At 40.6% G+C, this 19,960-nt stretch overlaps 1 protein-coding gene across 3 annotated transcripts; it reads left to right on the top strand.

Annotated features, from left to right (window-relative positions):
* The first annotated feature begins 249 nt into the window (after positions 1-249).
* RAMAC (RNA guanine-7 methyltransferase activating subunit) lies at positions 250-5,958 on the top strand. Of its 3 annotated transcripts, none has more exons than XM_082322037.1 (3): positions 250-286; positions 2,045-2,219; positions 3,848-5,958. In XM_082322037.1, exons 2-3 carry the CDS (start codon positions 2,053-2,055, stop codon positions 4,035-4,037), a joined length of 357 nt encoding a protein of 118 aa, XP_082178163.1. In that variant the 5' UTR covers positions 250-286; positions 2,045-2,052; the 3' UTR covers positions 4,038-5,958. The 3 variants fall into 3 exon arrangements, with proteins under 3 accessions (XP_082178163.1, XP_082178164.1, XP_082178165.1); XM_082322038.1 differs by lacking the exon at positions 250-286 and adding an exon at positions 484-542; XM_082322039.1 differs by lacking the exon at positions 250-286 and adding an exon at positions 1,060-1,308.
* Positions 5,959-19,960: the final 14,002 nt, after the last annotated feature.

A 19,960-nucleotide genomic window follows, 5' to 3' on the forward strand; every position in this document is an offset into this window, starting at 1 on the left:
TTTCGGGTATCACCTCCTTAAAACTGCGTAGGAGCCAAGGAAAGCGCCCGACAAATCTCAGTACTATTTATGCCAACGTGCTTTGTAGCAAATCCTAATCGGGGGGGGGTCAATTCTTCCACCCCTGCGGGCTTCCCTCCGCCGCCTGAGGCCGGCGGGCCGCCGGGGCCCGCTGAGGGGCCGCCGGCCGCAGGCGGCACCGCCCCGGCGGCGGGGGGAAGCGGCGGGGCCCGGCCCGGAAGAGGCGGGCGTTCTGCGGCGGCTCGGCGGCGGCTGGCGGCGCAGGGTGAGGGCGGCGGCGGCGGCGGGGGGCGGCTGCGAGGAAGGAAGGAGGGTGGCGGGAAGCCGAGACCCGCGGCTCGCCTCAGCTCCTCCAGCGGCGGGCTCCGGCCGGAGCCGCCAGAGCGGCAGCGGGGCCCCACCCGCTGTGAGGGGACAGGGCCCCGGGCCCGCCCGCCGTGAGGGGAAGAGGCGTGAGCCCTCCTGAGGGGAGTGAGCCCCGTCTGTGGCTGAAGGCGGCGTTTGGCCTTAGGCGGAGGAAGGTGACGGGTCTCCCCTATTACCGGCCCCCGCAGGATGAATACTGATATTAAAATAATTAATCGTGAGGAGAGCAGCTCCCACTGCTCTCTGGAGAGGGCTGTAGTGGTATGCGGTGGGTCCCCAGGGCGGTGTTACCCGCCCCGACTGCGATAGCCCCTGAGGAGCGAATTTCCTTGGAGATGGCTCATAGTAAAAACTAACGAGGTCAGATCATTGCAAAAAAGGAGGATGAAGTCACTGGACATCCTGCAGGAATGACTCCTACACCTGCTTCAGAAAGATTTACACTGTGTCCTTAGGTGGAAGGCTGTGGAAGGGGGAAGGTTGCGGATGGGGTCTGGAGACCACCAGACGCTGAACTTTCTGAAGCTCACGAAAGGGGAGTTCAGTCTACAGACGGAGTACTGTGCTCTATTCCCCACGGTCATCCCACTTACTCACCCCAGTCTCGAGCTGCTCATGGGTACAGCAGGGAGAAGAAGTGGGCTTGGTCATTTGAGGCTCCCAGGGTCCATAAGGAACCTGTCTCCTCCTTCCTTCCCCCCAGTTTGCACGGTGAATGTTGGTCCTGCCTGCAAATCTTCAGGAGACAGCAGAAGAGCTTAATCTGGAAGTCTAGAGGCAAAGACCGTTAATGCTCTAAAAGGGCTTGTTAAAACAGTAGGCATAGAGCCTTTCTCAGCATCTGCTATCAGGGCCAAACTGTTACTGATGGATAGTGCTAGATAGCACCAACGTCTCAAGGGCAAGTGCATATATAGCCAGGTAAATAAGGAAACTAAGGCCTTAAACACAAATCCCATTAGAGAGGCATATTATGAGGTAATTCAACATCTTAGGTGCTGTCCTTTCCCTGAATCAAATTATTAACACATAAATTGTTGTGAATAAATCTAATTACTTTGCTTTGCTGGCTATGTGTATCTGTAAGCTTTGCATGGTATTCTACCTTAGCAAACATTTCAGGTTGATTGTAGTAATGTTTTTCCTGTCAAAAATGGATTAGGAGTAGATTGGGAGTGCATTCTGAAGAAATACTTTTATCTATTACAAACCCTCAGAAACGTCCCTTATCTTTCTACCACAGCTTATCTAATCTAGGTCTATCAAAATTAATTCAAAGATGCTACTGTGTAATGGCTGACTATATTAGGTATTAATTTGAGATTAATTTCTCCTGTGTGGATGGAGTCCCTTAAAACCACTCCTGGTGTTTAGACATCTCAGTGTCTGCATATCCAGTATAGATCTCCAAAGACTGCACATGGAATTGGAATTGCTTTCCATCAGAGATAACCTATTCAGGAGAGTTATTTATGGTCTTAGATCGTCAAGACTTAAGAGTCAGTCATCTGTGCTGTCTGCCCAAAACTTAACTGCTGTGTTAGTCCGAGTGTAACTTTTCATTGTCCTTCATTTGCCCTAAGTGGATTTTGGTAGCTATTACAATAAGAGTCTTCATACATTGCTAAAGCCACTTTTATTGTGTTCGTGTTTAAAGTTTTCAGAATGACTTCCTTGGTTGATATGCCCCTGAATTATGAAAAGATGTTTGCTCATCGATTCACATCTGATGATGAAGAATACCAAGAATATCTGAAACGCCCTGCAGACCCCCCTCCTATAGTTGAAGAATGGAGAAACAGATCTGGTGGCAACCAGAGAAACAGAGATCGGTACTAATTTTTTTTTTTTAATCTTGGTCATTTCACAAATATATAATTAAATGATCATTTATTTCAGAAGAAAGATAGGAATTTGTTCTGTTAATAGAAGTATCTTCTTGTTACTTGATAGGTAACTATGTTTAAGAGAAACCGTTCTCTCGAAACTAATGAGGTTTTTACATTTTCTCTGTATTGATAGTCAAAGTTTTTGCATTGTGTATAAAAGTATTAAGTAATTTGCTTTTTAGTAAGGAATGAGCTGGAACCACCGAACCCATTGCCCTGGGGTTTGTTACTGCTCAGCCAGGAATGTTTTTCCAGAGGGAAAGGATGAGAGTCCTGCAAAACTAAGCAGCCTGTCTTCTGTTGGATAATAACCGTCAGGAAAATGTGTGAAGGAACAGGCTAATAGTGTGATTATCTGTTGCTAACTGTCCAGAAAAACATTTTATTTGTAACCTAAATATTTGCTGTACTTTGTTAGATTAGCCTGTATTTCTTTTATCTAGTAGAAATGACTGTAAAATCCATCATCCAATCTGTCTAGCAAGTGCAATGTTACCTGCCTACTGCAAAATATTTTGAATTATTTCTTCAGGATGTAATTGCAGCTTTTTACTGAATTCTGGACAGTAACATCTGGTTTTTGTGTGACTGAAAAACAATGATTACAGCATATAGCATGTTTGGTAATACTAACATCAGCCGTTAGTATAAAGTAGTTAGACTCCAGTCCAGCTAACAATTGGGAAGACTTCTTAGCTAAACATCTAAATAGGATTTGTGCCTTATCTGAAGAAAAGAAGGACAACATTCTAACTTTTTCTCACCCTAGAAGCTTGTCATTAACTTAAACACAGAGTCAGTTTCTACAGATTAAAAACAAGGTGACTGTTTAAGGAGATGTTCTTACAAAACTTCGTGGTTCTTTGAACTAATGAACTCTTACATCTACACTCTGGTCACAAAGCGAACCTCATGTAAATGTTGTTTGTCTACACCACACCATTGGGATATCCAAAGAAAATGACTGTGAGGCAGCTCAAGTGTTGATAGGAATCAAGATACAGCTGAAAAGCCAAAACTTAGACTGAACAATGGCTAAATACCACTGGTAAGATACACTCTCTTGAGTATGGGAATCTACAAGAGACCGTGAAGCAGTGGTAGTATGTATTTTAGGGAATATGCAAATTTCAGGAGTCTGCTGTTAGGTAGCTGGATTGTACTTCAGCCTGCTTTGCCACAGCTTTCAAGCTACTAGATTGAACCTGGCTTTGATACGGCTACGGATGTATCTTCTGGTGGTTTTTTAGATACATGATCTGTTTGAGTCTCTATTCAAAGTTCCAGCAGTTCACCTAATGCCTGTGAATACTTTGTGTTAGGAAAGACACTGTCCTTCCATCGCTTAGCAAATAGCGTGTTGGGTAGTAGTAAGAAATTAATGAATGATCTCAGATGACTGTAGATATGTTTTCATAAACAGTTTGTCATAAAAACAGGTAAGTAATTGAGTGTATAAACAGTTATGTGACAGTTTTCATGGAAACTGTAAAATTTAAGATTTCGTTATCATTCATCTTTTTAAAAACCTCACAATTTGTGTGAATCTTTGACATTTCTTTTCTTTGCAGGTTTCAAGATAGTCGATATTTTAGAGGGGACAGATACAACTGGCAAGGCGACTATAGATCTAATCAGAGGCCAGAAAGAGGTTGGGGCAATAACTACCAGCAGCACAGACAAGGACAGTCGTACTCCTCCCACTACGGACAATATGGCTACAACTCCTACAACCCGGGGCCTCGTTACCATCCCTACTGATGATACTTGTGGTTTGAAAGCCCAGTAATGCTATCTAACAAATTCAGTTCAACTTCAGTTTTCTTATTTTTCCATAGTTTTATAGATAACTGAAGAATCGGTATTACAGTCCTTTGCTGTTTATCTGTAGTGTGAATTGAAAAAGGGAATACCTTTTATGAATAATAAAAGTGTATTTTACGGAGTTTGTTTAGAGTCTGTAGATCTTAGATTAAATTTCTATCTATCTCATTCTTTTGGCTGAATACATACTAGTACACTACTTCCATCACTGAGGTTTCTCTCTTACGTTTTAGAAAACGCAACAGGTCAGGGGAAAACAGCTGTGATTTGTGCGGAGCCTGTAGCAGTGGCACATTGCCTTAAGATAGTTCTTTTTGGAAGTGACATACAGTGTCTTTCTCTGGAGAGAATTTCTTAGTCTGGCTTCTGATAGTAAGAAAAGCTCAGTTTGGTTCGAATTTCAGATGCCTTAAAACTGAGAAAAGAAAGATGCTCTTACAGAAATATTTTATGGGTTCGGGATAGCGTCTGTTGACTCAATGAATTCAGTTTATTTGCAGTATTCCTCTCAAAACATGGTCTGAAAGTTGGAATACAAATTAAATAGCTTAAATACGTATCTTCTTATTTTAGTAGTTCAGTGATATACAAGCTTTACCTGAGAAGTGATATCAGACTTAGATTAATTTGTGTCATCTTAAAATAAATGTAATACGTGCATCACAAATTTTGGAATTCCCATTTCAGTAAAGCTGTAAAATTTTGATGATAATTGTAATTAGTTTGCATGAAATACTTTGTGCACGTTATAGAAGAAAGGAACCGTCGCCAGTACTGTTCTGTACTTTTTTTGCATGAGAAAATAGCATAAGCAGTGCAGGGTGTTACTCAGTTTTTAGAATTTAAGTTCTGTGTTTTTTTTAAGTATTCACACAATAAAGTATAGTTCACGTGTAAGGATGTTTCTGAATATTTCTGAAACCTGCTTTTGAAACATTCAGAGCTGCAACACTGTCGTCTAGGCTGACAGCTGCGCAAGCAGCAGTACCAACAGATAAGTGTTAATACTGGACAGCTGTTGGTTTAAGTTAGAAGAATGGCCTGCTCAGCTACAGTCGAGGATGAGACACACTGTGATTAATTAGAAGTCTGGAGTGTTAATCCACTATCTTACATTCTACTATAATAGGGTCAAAAAGTTCTCTATTTCACCATTTACGTGATAAGCTAATTTGTATCAGGAGAGCAGTGCGTTTCTTTGTACTTGACATTTCCTTCAGCTGTTGTACAGAAGCAGGGAGCCATCCATGCTGACTGTTGTAAAAGTCATGACATTATGTGATAAGGGGTGAAAATTAGTGCATCTTGATTTAAAAACACAGAATAAATACAGAAGTCAAAAGCACAGTCTCCCAGCTCATAAGATGCTTTTAAGAGCTAAAGAGCATGTTTACTTTTGATGTTAGAAACACACCTGGTATGGAGCTTTTACATAGTCTGTGATACAAAAGCTGTGACACAAGTGTCTCCGCCTACCTGCTATGTACTTCTGGTTTCTGCTTTTCATATAATAGTTAACTGTGATACAGTTTTTGATATCCTACTCCCTGAAGTGTTTGCCTTGAATTCAGTTGATTAACCTTAGAAATCTTTCAGCGAGAGGTTTTTCCTTAAGGGGTTTTACCGGATGAGATGCAGCCTTTTTAACCCTCATGAACATGGCAGAGCCGTTACACCGGGGGCTGCAGGACCCTGCCAAGTTCTCATCTGTGTCTGCGGACAGCCTGCAAGTTGGGGTGGTGGAATTCCCTTTTGATGCAGAATCCCAGGTAAAGCGCCAGATATCCCAGACGCGCACCTCCAAGGAGGGAGTGCATCTCTTTCTGCAAAGAGCCTGACACTGCCAGCTATGCCGGGAAGTCGGGCTGCGCCAGGGTGTTCTTCTCCCCTGCCATCTGGAGTAGCATCTCGGGCTGAAATAAAACCTGGCAAAAGGAATGGATTCTGTCTCATCTGTTGCTTTTCCTCAAGCCCATATAACTTTTATTTTTAGTGTCTTTCAGCTAGTGAATAAAGAATCTACAACGTTGTGACCAAACTGTAGAAGCAGATAGATTTTAGGATGGCCTAAGCGGAAGTTACGGCTTAGAATCACACATTTCATCATCTCGGCTCGCTTATTCTTAGTTTCTCAACTGTGAGAACAGGAGAGACGCAGGCCAGTGCAGCTTCCTGGCTTCTGTCTTTACATTCTTGACTCCATCTGCCGCACCATTAGAGCTCTCAATTCAACTTTAAAGACCTGTATGATTTACAAAACTTTTCCTTGGAACAATTATGGCAAGAATCTAATTTTTTTTGGCGGAATACATTTCTAAATAAATGCATGCCTTGCACTGGACAGAAAAGTAAATAGAATTCAGTATGTATTACCTCCAGCAGTTTCCACTTAGATGAATTAGTATTTATGATAAAGTCCAGTTTATTGTGCCTGTCAAGCTAAATAAAACCAGTAAGTGTTGTCTGCAATTACGGTTTGTGCATTACAGTGTGTTACAGATGACAAAACCGAAGCTGGGTAACTTCAACATTTGCAACTTCAAACACTACAGAAATTGTTTGCCTTAACTATGCTGGAGATTTCAGGGCAAACATTAAAATTCAGCGTCTGGAATCTGACTTTAAGAGATCTCTTCCGTCTGACATTTGCTCAGACATCATTATTATCATGAATAAAACAAAAGAAAGATAAGTGTTATGTATTAAAAAATTACTGCCATGTTCCCAAGAGTTTGAGCACCCCAGAAGTTCTGCGTACAGCTCTTGCAGCAGTTCTAAATCCTTTCCTGAACACATAGAGCAATTCTGCACGGACTGGTAATTGATACTGAAGAATTATCATGCCAAATTACATGTGCTATGGCAAACAACTAAGAAAACTCAGCTTTTATACAATTTCTTAACTAGCATTTAAAAAAATGCTAAAGGCTTTCAAATCACAGCTAAGCCACTAGATACTTGATGGTAAAAGAAAGCGCATAGAAAAAAAAGAAAAATCTTCGTGTGATTTGTGAGATAGATACAATTTTACAAGTGTTCACTGCTATTCGACCTCTATTTTATCCTAGCTCTGCAGCTGGGAATAGAAACGTGCGGATGTGCTTTGAAAGGTTAGTTAGAAGCCAAGCTACTTTCAAGAGGCTCTCCAGTGGAGATTTCAGACAGGGAAGACAAGTGTCATTTCTGATATACATATAATCAAAATTCAACTTCTAGAACAAAAAATATATTTAATCTCCTACTGCTTAAATATATCTGAATATGTTGCAGCAGTTAGTTACATATTTGAATATGTGTTTAAACTCGTACTATTAATTTGCTAATAAATATTCTGCTTAACCAAGAAACATGTTCACATTTGCTTCTTATACTGAGATGTTGGAAGGAAAATGCTTTTTGTATCAAATTTAAGCTAAGGTTTTGCCTGCCACCACCCCTGTTCCTTTTAGGAAAAAAAAAAATCTCTGCATTACACAACTCTGGGTGAATTCTGTTAGCTGATCCAACTTGTGCAGGCACACCTTCTCTAACTCTGACAAGCGAGAGGGGGTAGGAACGTGGAGCAAGAAGGAAGGGAAAACAGGACTGCTCCTTGCAGCAGCTACGACCGCCTTAGGAGCGATTTCACGAAACTGCGCCTCCCTTGCCTTTCATTTGCCAATCAGGAAAAATTACTATAATCTGTCCCCCTGTCCCTGTATGTTAGAAGAGCGCTCTATAACCCTGCTTAAATTATGCCCAGTGCTGATATTCTAATGACCAGAAGCTAAGCAAGATTATAGGGCAGATCAGGTTTCCCTGAAAAGTACCTCGGAAATATGCAGCCTGATTTGAGACACATGGAGGTAAATCCTAGAGGTAAAACAGAGCCCAGTGGCTCCAGCGCTGCCAGGAGAGTAGATGGCAAACGCACTACGGTGGTGCACAATCGCCTTGCCTCTCAAGAGGATTATTTTTTCATTAGGCCCCACAGGCTGGAATTTATTTTTGTGTTTACCATAGCCTGTATTTTTCTTGGGTAAAGCATGGACTGCACTTAGTGGTTGTCAGTCCTCATTTGCTTATGCGAAACAGTGATGCCTAAGTGTTGTTTCTGTACAGCTTGCCCCCTGACCTTCTAAGTACTCTGTCCTGTTAAAATGCAAATTTATTACAAGAGATGGCAAAAGTTGGTAATTAGTATGTTTTCCTCTAAGTCTAATAAACACACAACCGGATAAATCCCCTCATCATCCTCAATAGTTACCTTTTTTGTTATGTGTGACTAGCAGGAATACAAATGAATGTTGTCTTCTTCTGAACACAGAGATGCTTCTTTTTCAAATAATACTTCAGCAGCTGGATGACACTTGTTTCCACAAGTATGGGCTGCCTTCTTTTTTCCTTTTTTTTTTTTTTTTTTTTTTTGCATGTTGTGTAATTCCAACCTTGCTTCACTAATAAAAGATGTATCAATAACAAGTATCAAAGCTGCTCCTGCTCATCGTTTGAAGAAAAAATTCATCAACTGAAAAGATGAGTTAAAGTTAAGAAAACAACTTAGTTATTTGTTCTAGAACTACAAAAATAACCAAGGCCCAACCTTAGCCATGAAAAAAATAATCTTCAAGGATTCAAGCAGCATCTTCAAACTGAAACACGTTACACGTTAAAAGAATGATTAAGACACTAAGCTTTTTCAAAGCTCTTGTTCAGTGTGAGACAATTTGGTATTTATATGCCCACATAAATTAAATACTTAAGATTATAATTAGTACTGTTGAGATAAAGGTTAAAAACCCAAGCATACCGTAAGATGGTTCACCTAGCTTTTGGACACCGTGTTCCAAGTCTAGCATGATCTGAGCTGATCAGAAAGTGGATGCTCTTTGTCCAAAGCCACGTCTGAAGTTCGTTTCTGAAGAAATGCTTGAAACAATACATTTTCTATTGAAAACATGCTCAAGAAAAATAAAGTAACAGTAATAACTGCCAAGTGCAACCAGCTCCAAATGATTACATATTATTTTTACAAAATAAAAATATTTCTTCCATAGCAAAGGCCTGGTTTTTACGTTTTACCCTTCTGTAGTCATCAAGTCATCTTGATTTATGAATGCCACTGAGACCTAAAACAAAGCACGTTTAAGAATACTGCCTCAGAGGTTTTAATGGTATGAGCATTTAAATGCAGCGTACGAAACCTCTGGAGTTTAGTGCAAGAACTCTGTGCGGACACATGTTCTCCTCAGACTGAGCTCATGCTACTCATTTATAAGCCACCCACTTGAAACGCTGCTCTGAAGTGAGCTGATGGAGCACCCAGCGTGGGGTACGCACACCCTCCTCTAAACCCCAGCTACAGCTAAACTGCTGTAAGAACATGAAGGAGCTTTAGCTTAAATTGCCAACACGGGCAAATCCTATTTCTCCAACCCTGCAGCTCAGGGGATACCTCCATCAGCAGAATTACATTTTTTGTTGTTCTAAGGCAAGATGGGAGCGGGAGGGTACGTTGTACAGCCCAGGCAATGATGGGAAAGAGCACAACTGAGGAACAATTGCTTCATGGCTGTTTCCTCATGTATCCTGAACCCTGTAGGGGAAAATAAGTTTTGAGATTTGATTACTGGTTATCAAATGACTTTACTGCCACGCCATAGCCCGGGGGCGGGGAAGAGAAATTCCTTCCTCCTCCACAGACTCCAGGGACCTTCCCAGCATAAAACAAGCTGGCAGAATATGGACCTAGGAATCTGGAAGCAGTTAAGCAGCTGAGCATTACACTGGCAGAGTTTAAGTCCTTAAGCAAGGTGGAGAGATCCAGGGAGCGATAAACAAATAGCTATTGATCACATATCCTGCAGTCTGGGTAAATCCAACTGAAGAACCTCTTTAGATCTCACCAGCAGGATTTTAGTTTTTAGAGACAAAACAGATTTATTGCTAGGTAATAAAAGATCAGCCTGATCTTACTTCCCTCCATACCTGCATTAGACATATTCTTGCTACTGGCCTAAAAATGTTTTTAAAATCCAATACTGTTTTTACGCTCTCCTTCCTATCACTACGCAGGCACGGGGCTATTTATTTCAGATATAGCTATTTTACTAGTTCCTCATATTCTTGAACACTCCTGAAGACCTTTTAAAGCTACTTTAAAATTCTAAAAAGACAACTTTGCCACGTGCCAGCCATTCTACTTAAACTAAAAAGAAAGTCAAAAGGAAAGGATGTTTTCAAAGACAGAACCAGATATGCATGTTAATTCCCAGCTCAGCTACAAACCACTTTTAATGTTTTTGTGTCTCAGCTTCCATCTGTAAAACAGCGGTGAAGTCTGCCCTGTTTCCCCCTTCTGTGCTCTGTAATTTGGCTACAAAGCCTCCCAGGCAGGGGCTACTCCATTTAAAGCATAGGTACAGGCTATAACAATCTCAGCTGGGGTCTGTATGCCCCAACACAATGCATTAGAAACATTCTGGTGAGTGAATTGATTTGGTTGCTGATTTTTTTTTTTTTTTTTTTTTTTTTAACTAAAACCAAACACATTACAGATACTATGAAGGCAGTGCCTTGAATTAAACACTGCCTTTATGTCACTCCACAGTTACATAGCATAGTATTTAGAGGTGTATATCATGGATTCTGTGGCCTAGCAAGCGCTCAGAGCTAGACCTGCACTAAACAATATGTGATTCTAATCCTATGGGTGTAGTAGAAAAGCCCTTCAAAAATATAAGTAGCATAAAGACAGCCTCATCATAGCTAAGAGGTATGGGTAGTCCAATTTCATAGTTAACATTGAATTAAAGAGAGGTGAATTAAAAAGGAGAGGGCAATCTATGCAAACTAGATTCCACATCAATAAAACTTGTGACAGTTGCTGTATTGAATGTACTATTCATTTATATTTAATTGATTTTAAAAACATTCATGCACACACCAAACAATCATGGCAAGAGTGAGTAAAATTCCAGCCTTATGTAAGCATGACAGTGTTTGCCTTTTTTAAAATCAAGTAGATGCAAAAATTCCAATGCAAACTACTACAATTACACAGTTAAGCATCTGAGTTTCAAAACCATTAGAAGTAAAGTTGTTCTTTGCACCTACAGCAAAAGAAGAGGAAAAAAACCCACAGTGGTAAGGGGAGGAGTGGGCGAGGCAGCTATGATGAAAGAGGGAATGCACTGGTGCAGGAAAAGGAAAGAGAAGAGTGACCGAGCAGCCATTGCAACAAATGCGTCTTATCAGACATAAAATGTCTTCTTCTAGAAGAGTCTGTTGAAAGGTCAGAGTGTCCTTAGTAGCTGAGAAGACAAAATCATCTGACTGAAGGTGAAATACAAATCTATTTAAGAGGCATTTGTGATTGATGAGAACTGGAAGACAAAGATGGCATCACAGTCCCTTGGCAAGAAAATTCCTCCAGATGGCATCTACTTCTCATTAATGCTCCGGGGGAGGATCCTAGACATCCCAGCAGGTCCCATCGTGACTTTGGATTCAAAGCTGTCCACAAACTCAGCTGCTCTTTGGCTCAACTCCACTTCTGCTGCACACGCATATGGCATGCAGCAGTGCTACAGGACATCAGCTGATGAATGACTTCTAACTGTTAATTTCTGCCTCTCTAGATCACACCTCCTAGGCCATGTGTTAAAAGGCAGAAACCTGTCTGTAACCATGCCACCCAAGGCATGGCTCAAAACCTTCTCAGGCTCTTCATGTTTTCTGCTATTAGTATAGTAACTTTAAAGATTGCTAGAAAATACTACAAATTGTAACACAAAAAAAGAAAGGAAATCTTAACAGCTGAATGTCAGCTCATTTTTGGCTATTCATGCCTCCCAAAGTCAGCATCAAGATGACCAAAACGTCAGCCCAGAGTTAAGACCATATCAAATACCTGCATCTTGGTTTCATTTGGCAAAATCAGAGCGGGGCTTTAAAATAGTCTCTAAATGGAAAAACCTTTACTCCCTGTCCATCACCAGTCGCTTTCACTCTACCTGTTGTGATGCCACCATACCATCATCCCATCCCCCCATACACGGAACATTTGTGGTTGGGTTTGGGGTTTTTTGTCCAGTCTCATTTCAGATGAATTGAGGGACAGATTTTCCACACTTCCCTCTGGAAGCTATTCTCTGAACCTCCTGGAGCTCATTGCCAATTCCTTCTTTCTTGACAATGGCTTAAGTATGGGACCTCTTCCTCCTCTACACTGTTTATCAGCAGCGATGGATTTGTTACTTTGGGACAGCTTCATTGTGCAATAGCGTGTGGCAGTGACCTTACAGTATTTTTGTCCGCATCACTTGGGATAAAAGCAGCCTATTCAGAGACCCCAGGATCCTTACAGTGCTAAGCACCTCCCGAAATCTCTACCGAGCTCCTCTACTATTGCTTGCAAGAGAGACAAGTAGAGTTTAACATGGCAATCTCATAGTTAACTACACAACTAACTACTCAGTTTCAATAGCTGAGAGGAGATTATTTAACAGAAGAAAATGACTGTAGGTAATAAAATGTCACTGACACCTCACTAGGATTTGTCTGGGTTAACACAGACGGGTGGAGAACACTATGGACCTGAAAACAAGCCAAGGGTCCAAAGAGTAGAATTTATTTGAATTCCTAAGGATTAAGCTGCTAAATAAACCACATTCTTTTCTGTGAGCATAACAGACATAAATATATAGGAGCAGTCAGTCCACTGCAGCATGCTGAGAACCTAAACAAATGTTATAACGCATGAAGGATCTTGCGCGTATAACATCTGCATTGCAACTGGGGTGGGGAAGCGCCACGCTGGGTCTGCGCTGTTTCCGAGGCTGAGGACGCCCTGCTTGTCCCCATGACGTGGCCAGCCTGCAGGCAAAACTGGAGAGCGCACCATTTGGTAACAGGGCTGATTATCTGCCAGCAGATGATAAACTGCCGATTCCCATGCAGTAACGGCAAGGCCTTCTATTTTAACTAGCAAAACACTATAGCAGAATCACTGATCTGTAGTTATGATTTTATTTAATTCAATAAATAGTTTACTTTGTGTCCACATCTTACTCCGTTTCCAAGTCAAATTAATACATCACTTCAGGTTAAGATAAGCAATATATCCTGAATACTGATACAGACCAGAATGTGACTATACAAAAATCAGTTTATAAATCCTCTTAATTGGCCCTTTGTCAGGAAAGTTCACTATACATGAGAGGAAGTAAAGGAATAAACCAAAATCAAACATAGTATGCTTAAGGAACAATTGAAATGGGTATTTTAATTCACCTTTGTAACCTTCTAAGAGCTTTCAAATATATATGGCTTTAAATGATAATGATTTTGACAAAAAAACATTTTTTGCTCTGTGAAAGGTATTAGCAGAAAATTGAAAAGCTGAAGGAAAATGAAATTGCATTTTCCACATTTGTTATGAGCCTACTCTAACTGTGCAGTGGGAAGGGTATTTATCATGCATAGCCTGTCCTTCTCTTCGGATGCTCTCTTCCCATTTGGACTGGAAGCACTGTGTGTTAAAGGATCATTAACCAAAGTCACGTACATCATCTCTCCCTCACAAATGAACACTGTCAACACTGCAACAGCCACAGAAACACTGTATAATCAGGGCCCAATGTAGACCTTGTGGCTCAAACAAGACAAAGCAGACTGACTAAACTACCCACAAGAAATCTTTTTTTCCCTAAAACATTCCCATCCCAAAGAGAGGGCAAGGCAACGGCCTCGCAGCTGCCAAAAGATTCCTTGGAGCTGGTCTGTCTCATGTGCCAAGTACAGCACCTACACATAACCCCCGCTGGCCCTGTGGGACCCTGTCACCTTAAGTCTTAGCACGACCAATGTTATTACCTGGCTTCTAGATGGATAGTGTTCTTATCCCTTGTATTTACACACAGTTTCGAGCGTGTAACAGGAGCTTTACGCTGTGAATGCATTATGAAAGAAGACTGGAGACAAATACCACCTTACACTGGCTCCTACAAGCCATGATGTTGGGACTGAGTATTGCTTCGTGAAACAAACGCCTGGGTCATAGAGCCGTATCACATAATGTTTTCACATCAGCACACTCCAAAAAAATTTGAAATAGAGTCGTAACACTGGCTGCATAGATTTATAAAGCAATCAGATCCCATGGTGAGAGGCATACTGAGGTATATGGAAGAATTGCTTTCTCCATAGTTATATTCCTGCCTCTGGGCACTAAATGCAGTAGCTGTAACTACGAAATGCAGTCAGACGCAATGCACTTCCAAAGTTACAGAAAACTAATTTTTGAAACTGAATTCATTCCTGTTTACTTTCTCCCACATAAAACTGTCTTTTTATATGGCACTCTTGGCCCCTAGCACAGAGGGGCTGATCTATGCCCCAGCATTTTGGAAATCATTTTAGGTGGCTCCTTTTGCCATAAAAGAGAGGAATGCAACACCTGGGGTAGTGAAGAAAACTGAGCAAGATTTTCATCTCCTTCCAGGAGTCTCATGATCTACTTTTAAATCTTTTTCCATTACTATTTAATGGTGTTATAATTACTCTAAGTCTCTAGCGTTCAAAATAACCACAAAACAAATACAACCTTCATTATGCTCTTATTATTATTTGTATTACAGTGGCAACAAGAGACTTTGAGCTTTACCAAAGGAACAGAGGAGTGTGCATCTCCAAGAACCCGCATCTAGTCTAGAATGAGAATTTGTAGGTTATTACAAACAGAAAAGACTGGGGAAAAGGGACAAAACCCAGACGTTGCTATACCTGGTTTATATGCTTTTATTTTCTTACTTTAGACATCTGATGTTCTTTGGAAAAGATTGTGTCTTTCATGAAACTGGACACAAAGATAATCAGCAGTCCTAGTCTCTAGAATTGGCTCAAACCTTGTTGTTTAGGACAAGTTCTTCTCTAAAATCCTTAAATACTATCTCTCCCCTGCTGCCAATCCAATGTTCACAACAGTCTTGATAGCTTATTCTCTGCTGCCAAACCTGCCTCCAGTCACACTTTTTTGTTGCAACTAAGAAGTCACAGATTTATTTATCCTCTAAAACTGTGGGCTGTATTTATCCTCTAAAACTGAACAGGCATGTGGCAGTAGACCAAAGGCTCCTTTGTGGAGAAAGCACATCATTTTGGAAGAAAGAAAGACGGGTGTCTCTTCTGCTCAATGCTGTTCGCAGACAGTAAAGCAAAAGAAAACAAGTGTTTGATTTACCCTCTCACGTACTACACTATTGAATGAGTCAGTTAATCAGAAGAACCGATTTTACCATTCCCAAGCGATTTCACTTAAATCTTGAAGTGTTGTCCCCTTTTGGTACTTGTACTTTTTCAACAGTGGAAATTAATACAGCAGAGGGGTTAGGTCTAAAATTCAGAGATGAAAGGCAGCAATGATTGGTATGAATTTCTCAGAGTTCAAATTTCTCTTCTAATTAGAGTCTTAACACTTCTTTTTCTGACACAGAAATAGAAAAGAGTGTCTCATATTTTCAAACAATGTTTAATACAGTCCACAGTCATCTTCCCCTGCACAGCAAACTCTCAGCGTACCCACTAACCTGAACGAGCATTTCTGGCAGCAGCTCCTCCCACTGCAAAAGGCTGGAGACTGGGCTCCCAGGGCTCCCAATTTAGCGTAATGGAAGCCTGTGGGAGACTTCACGATATTTTGGACGAAGCTCTGCAGGTAAGAGAAGACCCTGGGAGCTGCAGTTGGCTGACTCCGGTGTCAAGGGGATGTGCCAGCCTCTCGCAGCCATTGCAAACTGTTAGTCCTGACTTGCTGTGAAGGATAATACTTCAGTCACCAAAAGGAAAAAATACAGGCAATCTGTAGCTGCCTCTGTAGAATCAATTTACTGAAATGAGATGGGAAGGCAGAATAGATGAACTAGTTATGAGCAGCTCACCAACTTTTCCATCTGAATTTGTATTTTAACCCACACAACTCTAAATAACAACAGCATGAGTAGATGCTCTTTCTACTTTACACATCAACAGCCCTTACATGAATCTATCATGTCAGAAGATGAATCTTTCCTTCCTGAAAAATTTCAGATTGGCATTTAAGGGCTCAGGGTTCACACTAAGAGGGCCATAAATAATATCCTTTTCCCATCTAGATTCATAGATTGCAAGTAAAAAAATAACTGTGAAAGTTATATTGCAAATTATTAGATTTACAGTCTTTGAAAACATGTTTTTCCCCCATTCTGACTTGAGTGCTAAACAGCAGAGCAGGTGCTATAAGATATCTAGAGTCTATCACACCCTCTGTTCTGTGCATGTTCCTCCCCAGCAGAACTTAGAAGGACATGCAGCAAGTACTTCCAAGAAGCCAAGCAAAATTGCTCCTAGCCCAATAAATGACCTTTGATTAATGTAAATGATTCCCCCTTTTTTTTTCCCTTCTCCCCACCATGTTTTATTTTCTTTATTTTTGGATTGGAGGAGTTCACCTAGTATGCAAACCCAGGAATCAACCAAACAAGTTCTGTTTCTTCAGACAGTCTAATCAAGGTACCGCCCACTGGATAACCACAGGACAAAGCCTAAAAACCAGCCTGGAAATAGCTAAGATCTGAAAATGAACTAACAGAAATTGCTTATTTAAGTTTATAAGCCCAGGTGTGTAAAACTTGGAGCACTTCACTAAATTCTTCCCTAGGGAAAAGGACCGAGTAGGTCCATGGAAGTGAGCAGGAATCATATGCAGCTGAGAAACGAAAGGTTTTCTATAGAAAAGGTTGTTAAACACCATTTTCCATAAAACACACTTTAGTGGAACTTTTCTTCACAGCCTTGTGACATGAACAGTGGTGCAGAAAATTTTCTGTTTCTTGTGGAGGTCAATCTTACAGCAAGATCAGAGAAAAAAAAAATTCAAATTCAGATTTGCAACGGCAACCCCACAAAGCTGGCAGAAAGGGTTATGGCAAGCTCCGGTATTACATGCTCTTTTTGTCTTTGTTTCTTTAAGTGCGTAACACATGTATACCAACACCTCCACTGACAGGCTCGCTTTACTTATTTTTGAAGATTTAGGTTTTATATACTTTTTGGACTACCGAAAGCTGCGTTTAATTAGATCTTACACCTTCTCTACTTTTACACACACAGGCATCTGGCTACTGAAAGATTGGCCTTGCCACACATCCACAATTTAATGACAGCTATTGTCAAATCAGTGTTTTCAGATGCTCTAATTTCACATTTATCTTTTGCCAGAAATATTGCCTGGCACTGTATTAAATAAAGAAAAAATTTTATTCTAGCTGATATGTGACAGCAATCACAGCACACAGAAGTCATACAGTTTGAGAACATCGTTATAAACTGATCATCTTTTAAAAATATTTAACAAAAAGCTCCTGGGTCTGCTTTAGTAGCTGAACCTGAACTCAGCGAGGAAGTGACTGAGCAGAATCAGACATTCTCATTAAGTAAAATTAGCCAAGTGCAATTTGCCTGGCTGGTCCCCTCCGTGTATTAGCATTTATATTCAGCCAGTGATAAGCTTAATCAGGTTTTTCAAACAAAAAGAAAAAATTCCCCCCAAAAACATAAACCTATCAGGTTTATTAGTAACAGATTGCACTTCCATTGTAAAAAGGCAGCTAAGAAACTGAAGAAAATTGTCTGTTCAGAAGTGCATCCTAGTAGCTAATAGCAATCTTTCCTCATAGCAGGAACATGACCTCACATACGTGCTAGCTGATTGCTGTCAGATTTACTGAAAACAAAAGGAGACATTTTATTAAAGGGCAAATGCCAGGAGGCTACACAGAGCTGCTACAGGGCCTCACTGGAAGGGACAGGTTTGCCCTCTGATTGCAAAGATTGTATCACAAGGTCTTTTTTCCCCCCTTCCACAATGAATGCATCTCAAAGAGCTGTCAGGCCTAAGAAACAGCAAAAAAAAAAAAAAAAAGCAGTAGCATCTAAGGAGATACACGGCAGCCATAATGCTGGTGTGACAAATAAAGAGCAGAAACAACTGCTGGAGGGCACTTACCTGAAGCAACAGCAGCAAAACTGAACGTGAGAGGCAGCAAGAGGCCAAGGCCCAGAGATGTCAGGAAGGTGGCTGCTTGAGCTGAGCATGTGTGCTGATATCGCTATCAAATTTAACCCCGCAGACCTTCTGAACATCAAAAAATGAGAAAACTTGTAGACTTTAAGACAAGCTATTTAAAGTAGCACTGGTAAAAAAAGGTTCCATAGAAATAGCTTGTTTTATAAAATTCAACTTGCTAACACCCTTTTCAGACAGATGGGCACCAAGTATGTCCTAACATGTATCAAGAGCTTTGAATTTTTTTATAAATTATGCCCCAATGCATCCTGGTTAGCAAAACACTACAGCAATGAAAGCTGGCCAAAGTAACAACATGCTGCAGCCCTTCCCACATGCACTGCACGCCTACTAGGTAATAGAAAAAAGGCAACTTAATGACAATCACCCCAGAATTACACTTAGTAACCCCAGTTACTCTCTTAAGGCAGACAACTGCTTTATCTGAGCAGCACAAAATGAGGCTTTGACCCTCCGTTGTTCATTCCAACGTTCTTTTCTCCTGAAGTCCATCATTAATGGTTCTCTTTACAGCATGTTTCTATAGTGACCAACTGCTAAATTGATACTCAATATATTTCCCTTTCCACCTGCCTTACTTCAGACTTGGAAACTCAAAATGTTATTTAAACAACATTCCAAAAACTGAGCCTCGAGCTGTAGTAAGATGGTATAGTAGACTACTTCATCACTCTAACTTTCCCAGCTCTTGAACCAATGCAAAAACAAATAAATGCAGTATTTATAGATGAAAGCAAAATTCTTCATGGCTCACTAACAATTACTTGAAAAGCTAATATATAAAGTGCCAGGAAGAAATAAATTCCCAGTACCTTCGAGTAGTATCAGACTCCTCCTTTCAGGTATTTCATTTCTTCAGCAGCTTTTTGACTGCTTATTGTGCCTTGCTTACATTAACAGCACTTTACCCCAAGTGTAGCAGCCGTCCTAAAGAATAATAACCAAGATATGCTTTCCATGCGGGTAAAGCACTATGTTCCCAGAAGGAGACAGGGAGCACATTTTTATAATAGCTAATAAGGCAATGAATCATCCTCCTGAGATAAAGACTAAAAACATTAAGAGGGGAATATAGTAGGTTGAAATAAAAAATTTAAAAAAGGGACTCAGCTGGTTCAAGTTTTACATATGCAAATAAACAGCATGAGAAGGGAAGCACAGAGTGAGACACGAAGTAACGAGCAGAAAGATGAGGTGTATCTATCTTCCTGGAAGCTGAAAGGAGGAAGGTATTAAAGTGTGCTTTCTGGTAAATTGCCACAAAGTTGTCAATTATGCAGGATGATTTAGACTGATGATACCTGAAGAAATGGGGATTTAGAAACACTTGGGACTAAAAGGAGAGATAGGAATGCACTGCAGATGATAAACCCAGTGGACTGAAAGTAAAAGAGCAAAGAGGCCAGCTTCAGAGGGTATAATTAAATATCCTTAATTAGCATATTAGACTACTGCAATGAAACCATATACCTACTTTCAAAGTGGGATTTTAGAAAATAAATGCAACCGAGTGGATGAAAGTCCAAGAACATTCTATGTCATAAGACGGCTTGGCATAGACTTTATTCAGGTAACTTGTATTTTGCTAATGTTTAAATAACTTAATTATATGAAAAATGCACTGACTGCCCAGGTCTGTAAGCAGTAAGATATTAAATCACCATTAGACAGATTTTACTGAAATTGGTCAGACAATGCATTAGGAACAGAGGACAGTGCTTGAGTCAATAGTAGGATTTCAAGTAGCTGAATAATC

This window comes from Platalea leucorodia (genome assembly GCF_965183815.1).
Source record: "Platalea leucorodia genome assembly, chromosome: 9".
Lineage (NCBI taxonomy): Eukaryota > Metazoa > Chordata > Aves > Pelecaniformes > Threskiornithidae > Platalea > Platalea leucorodia.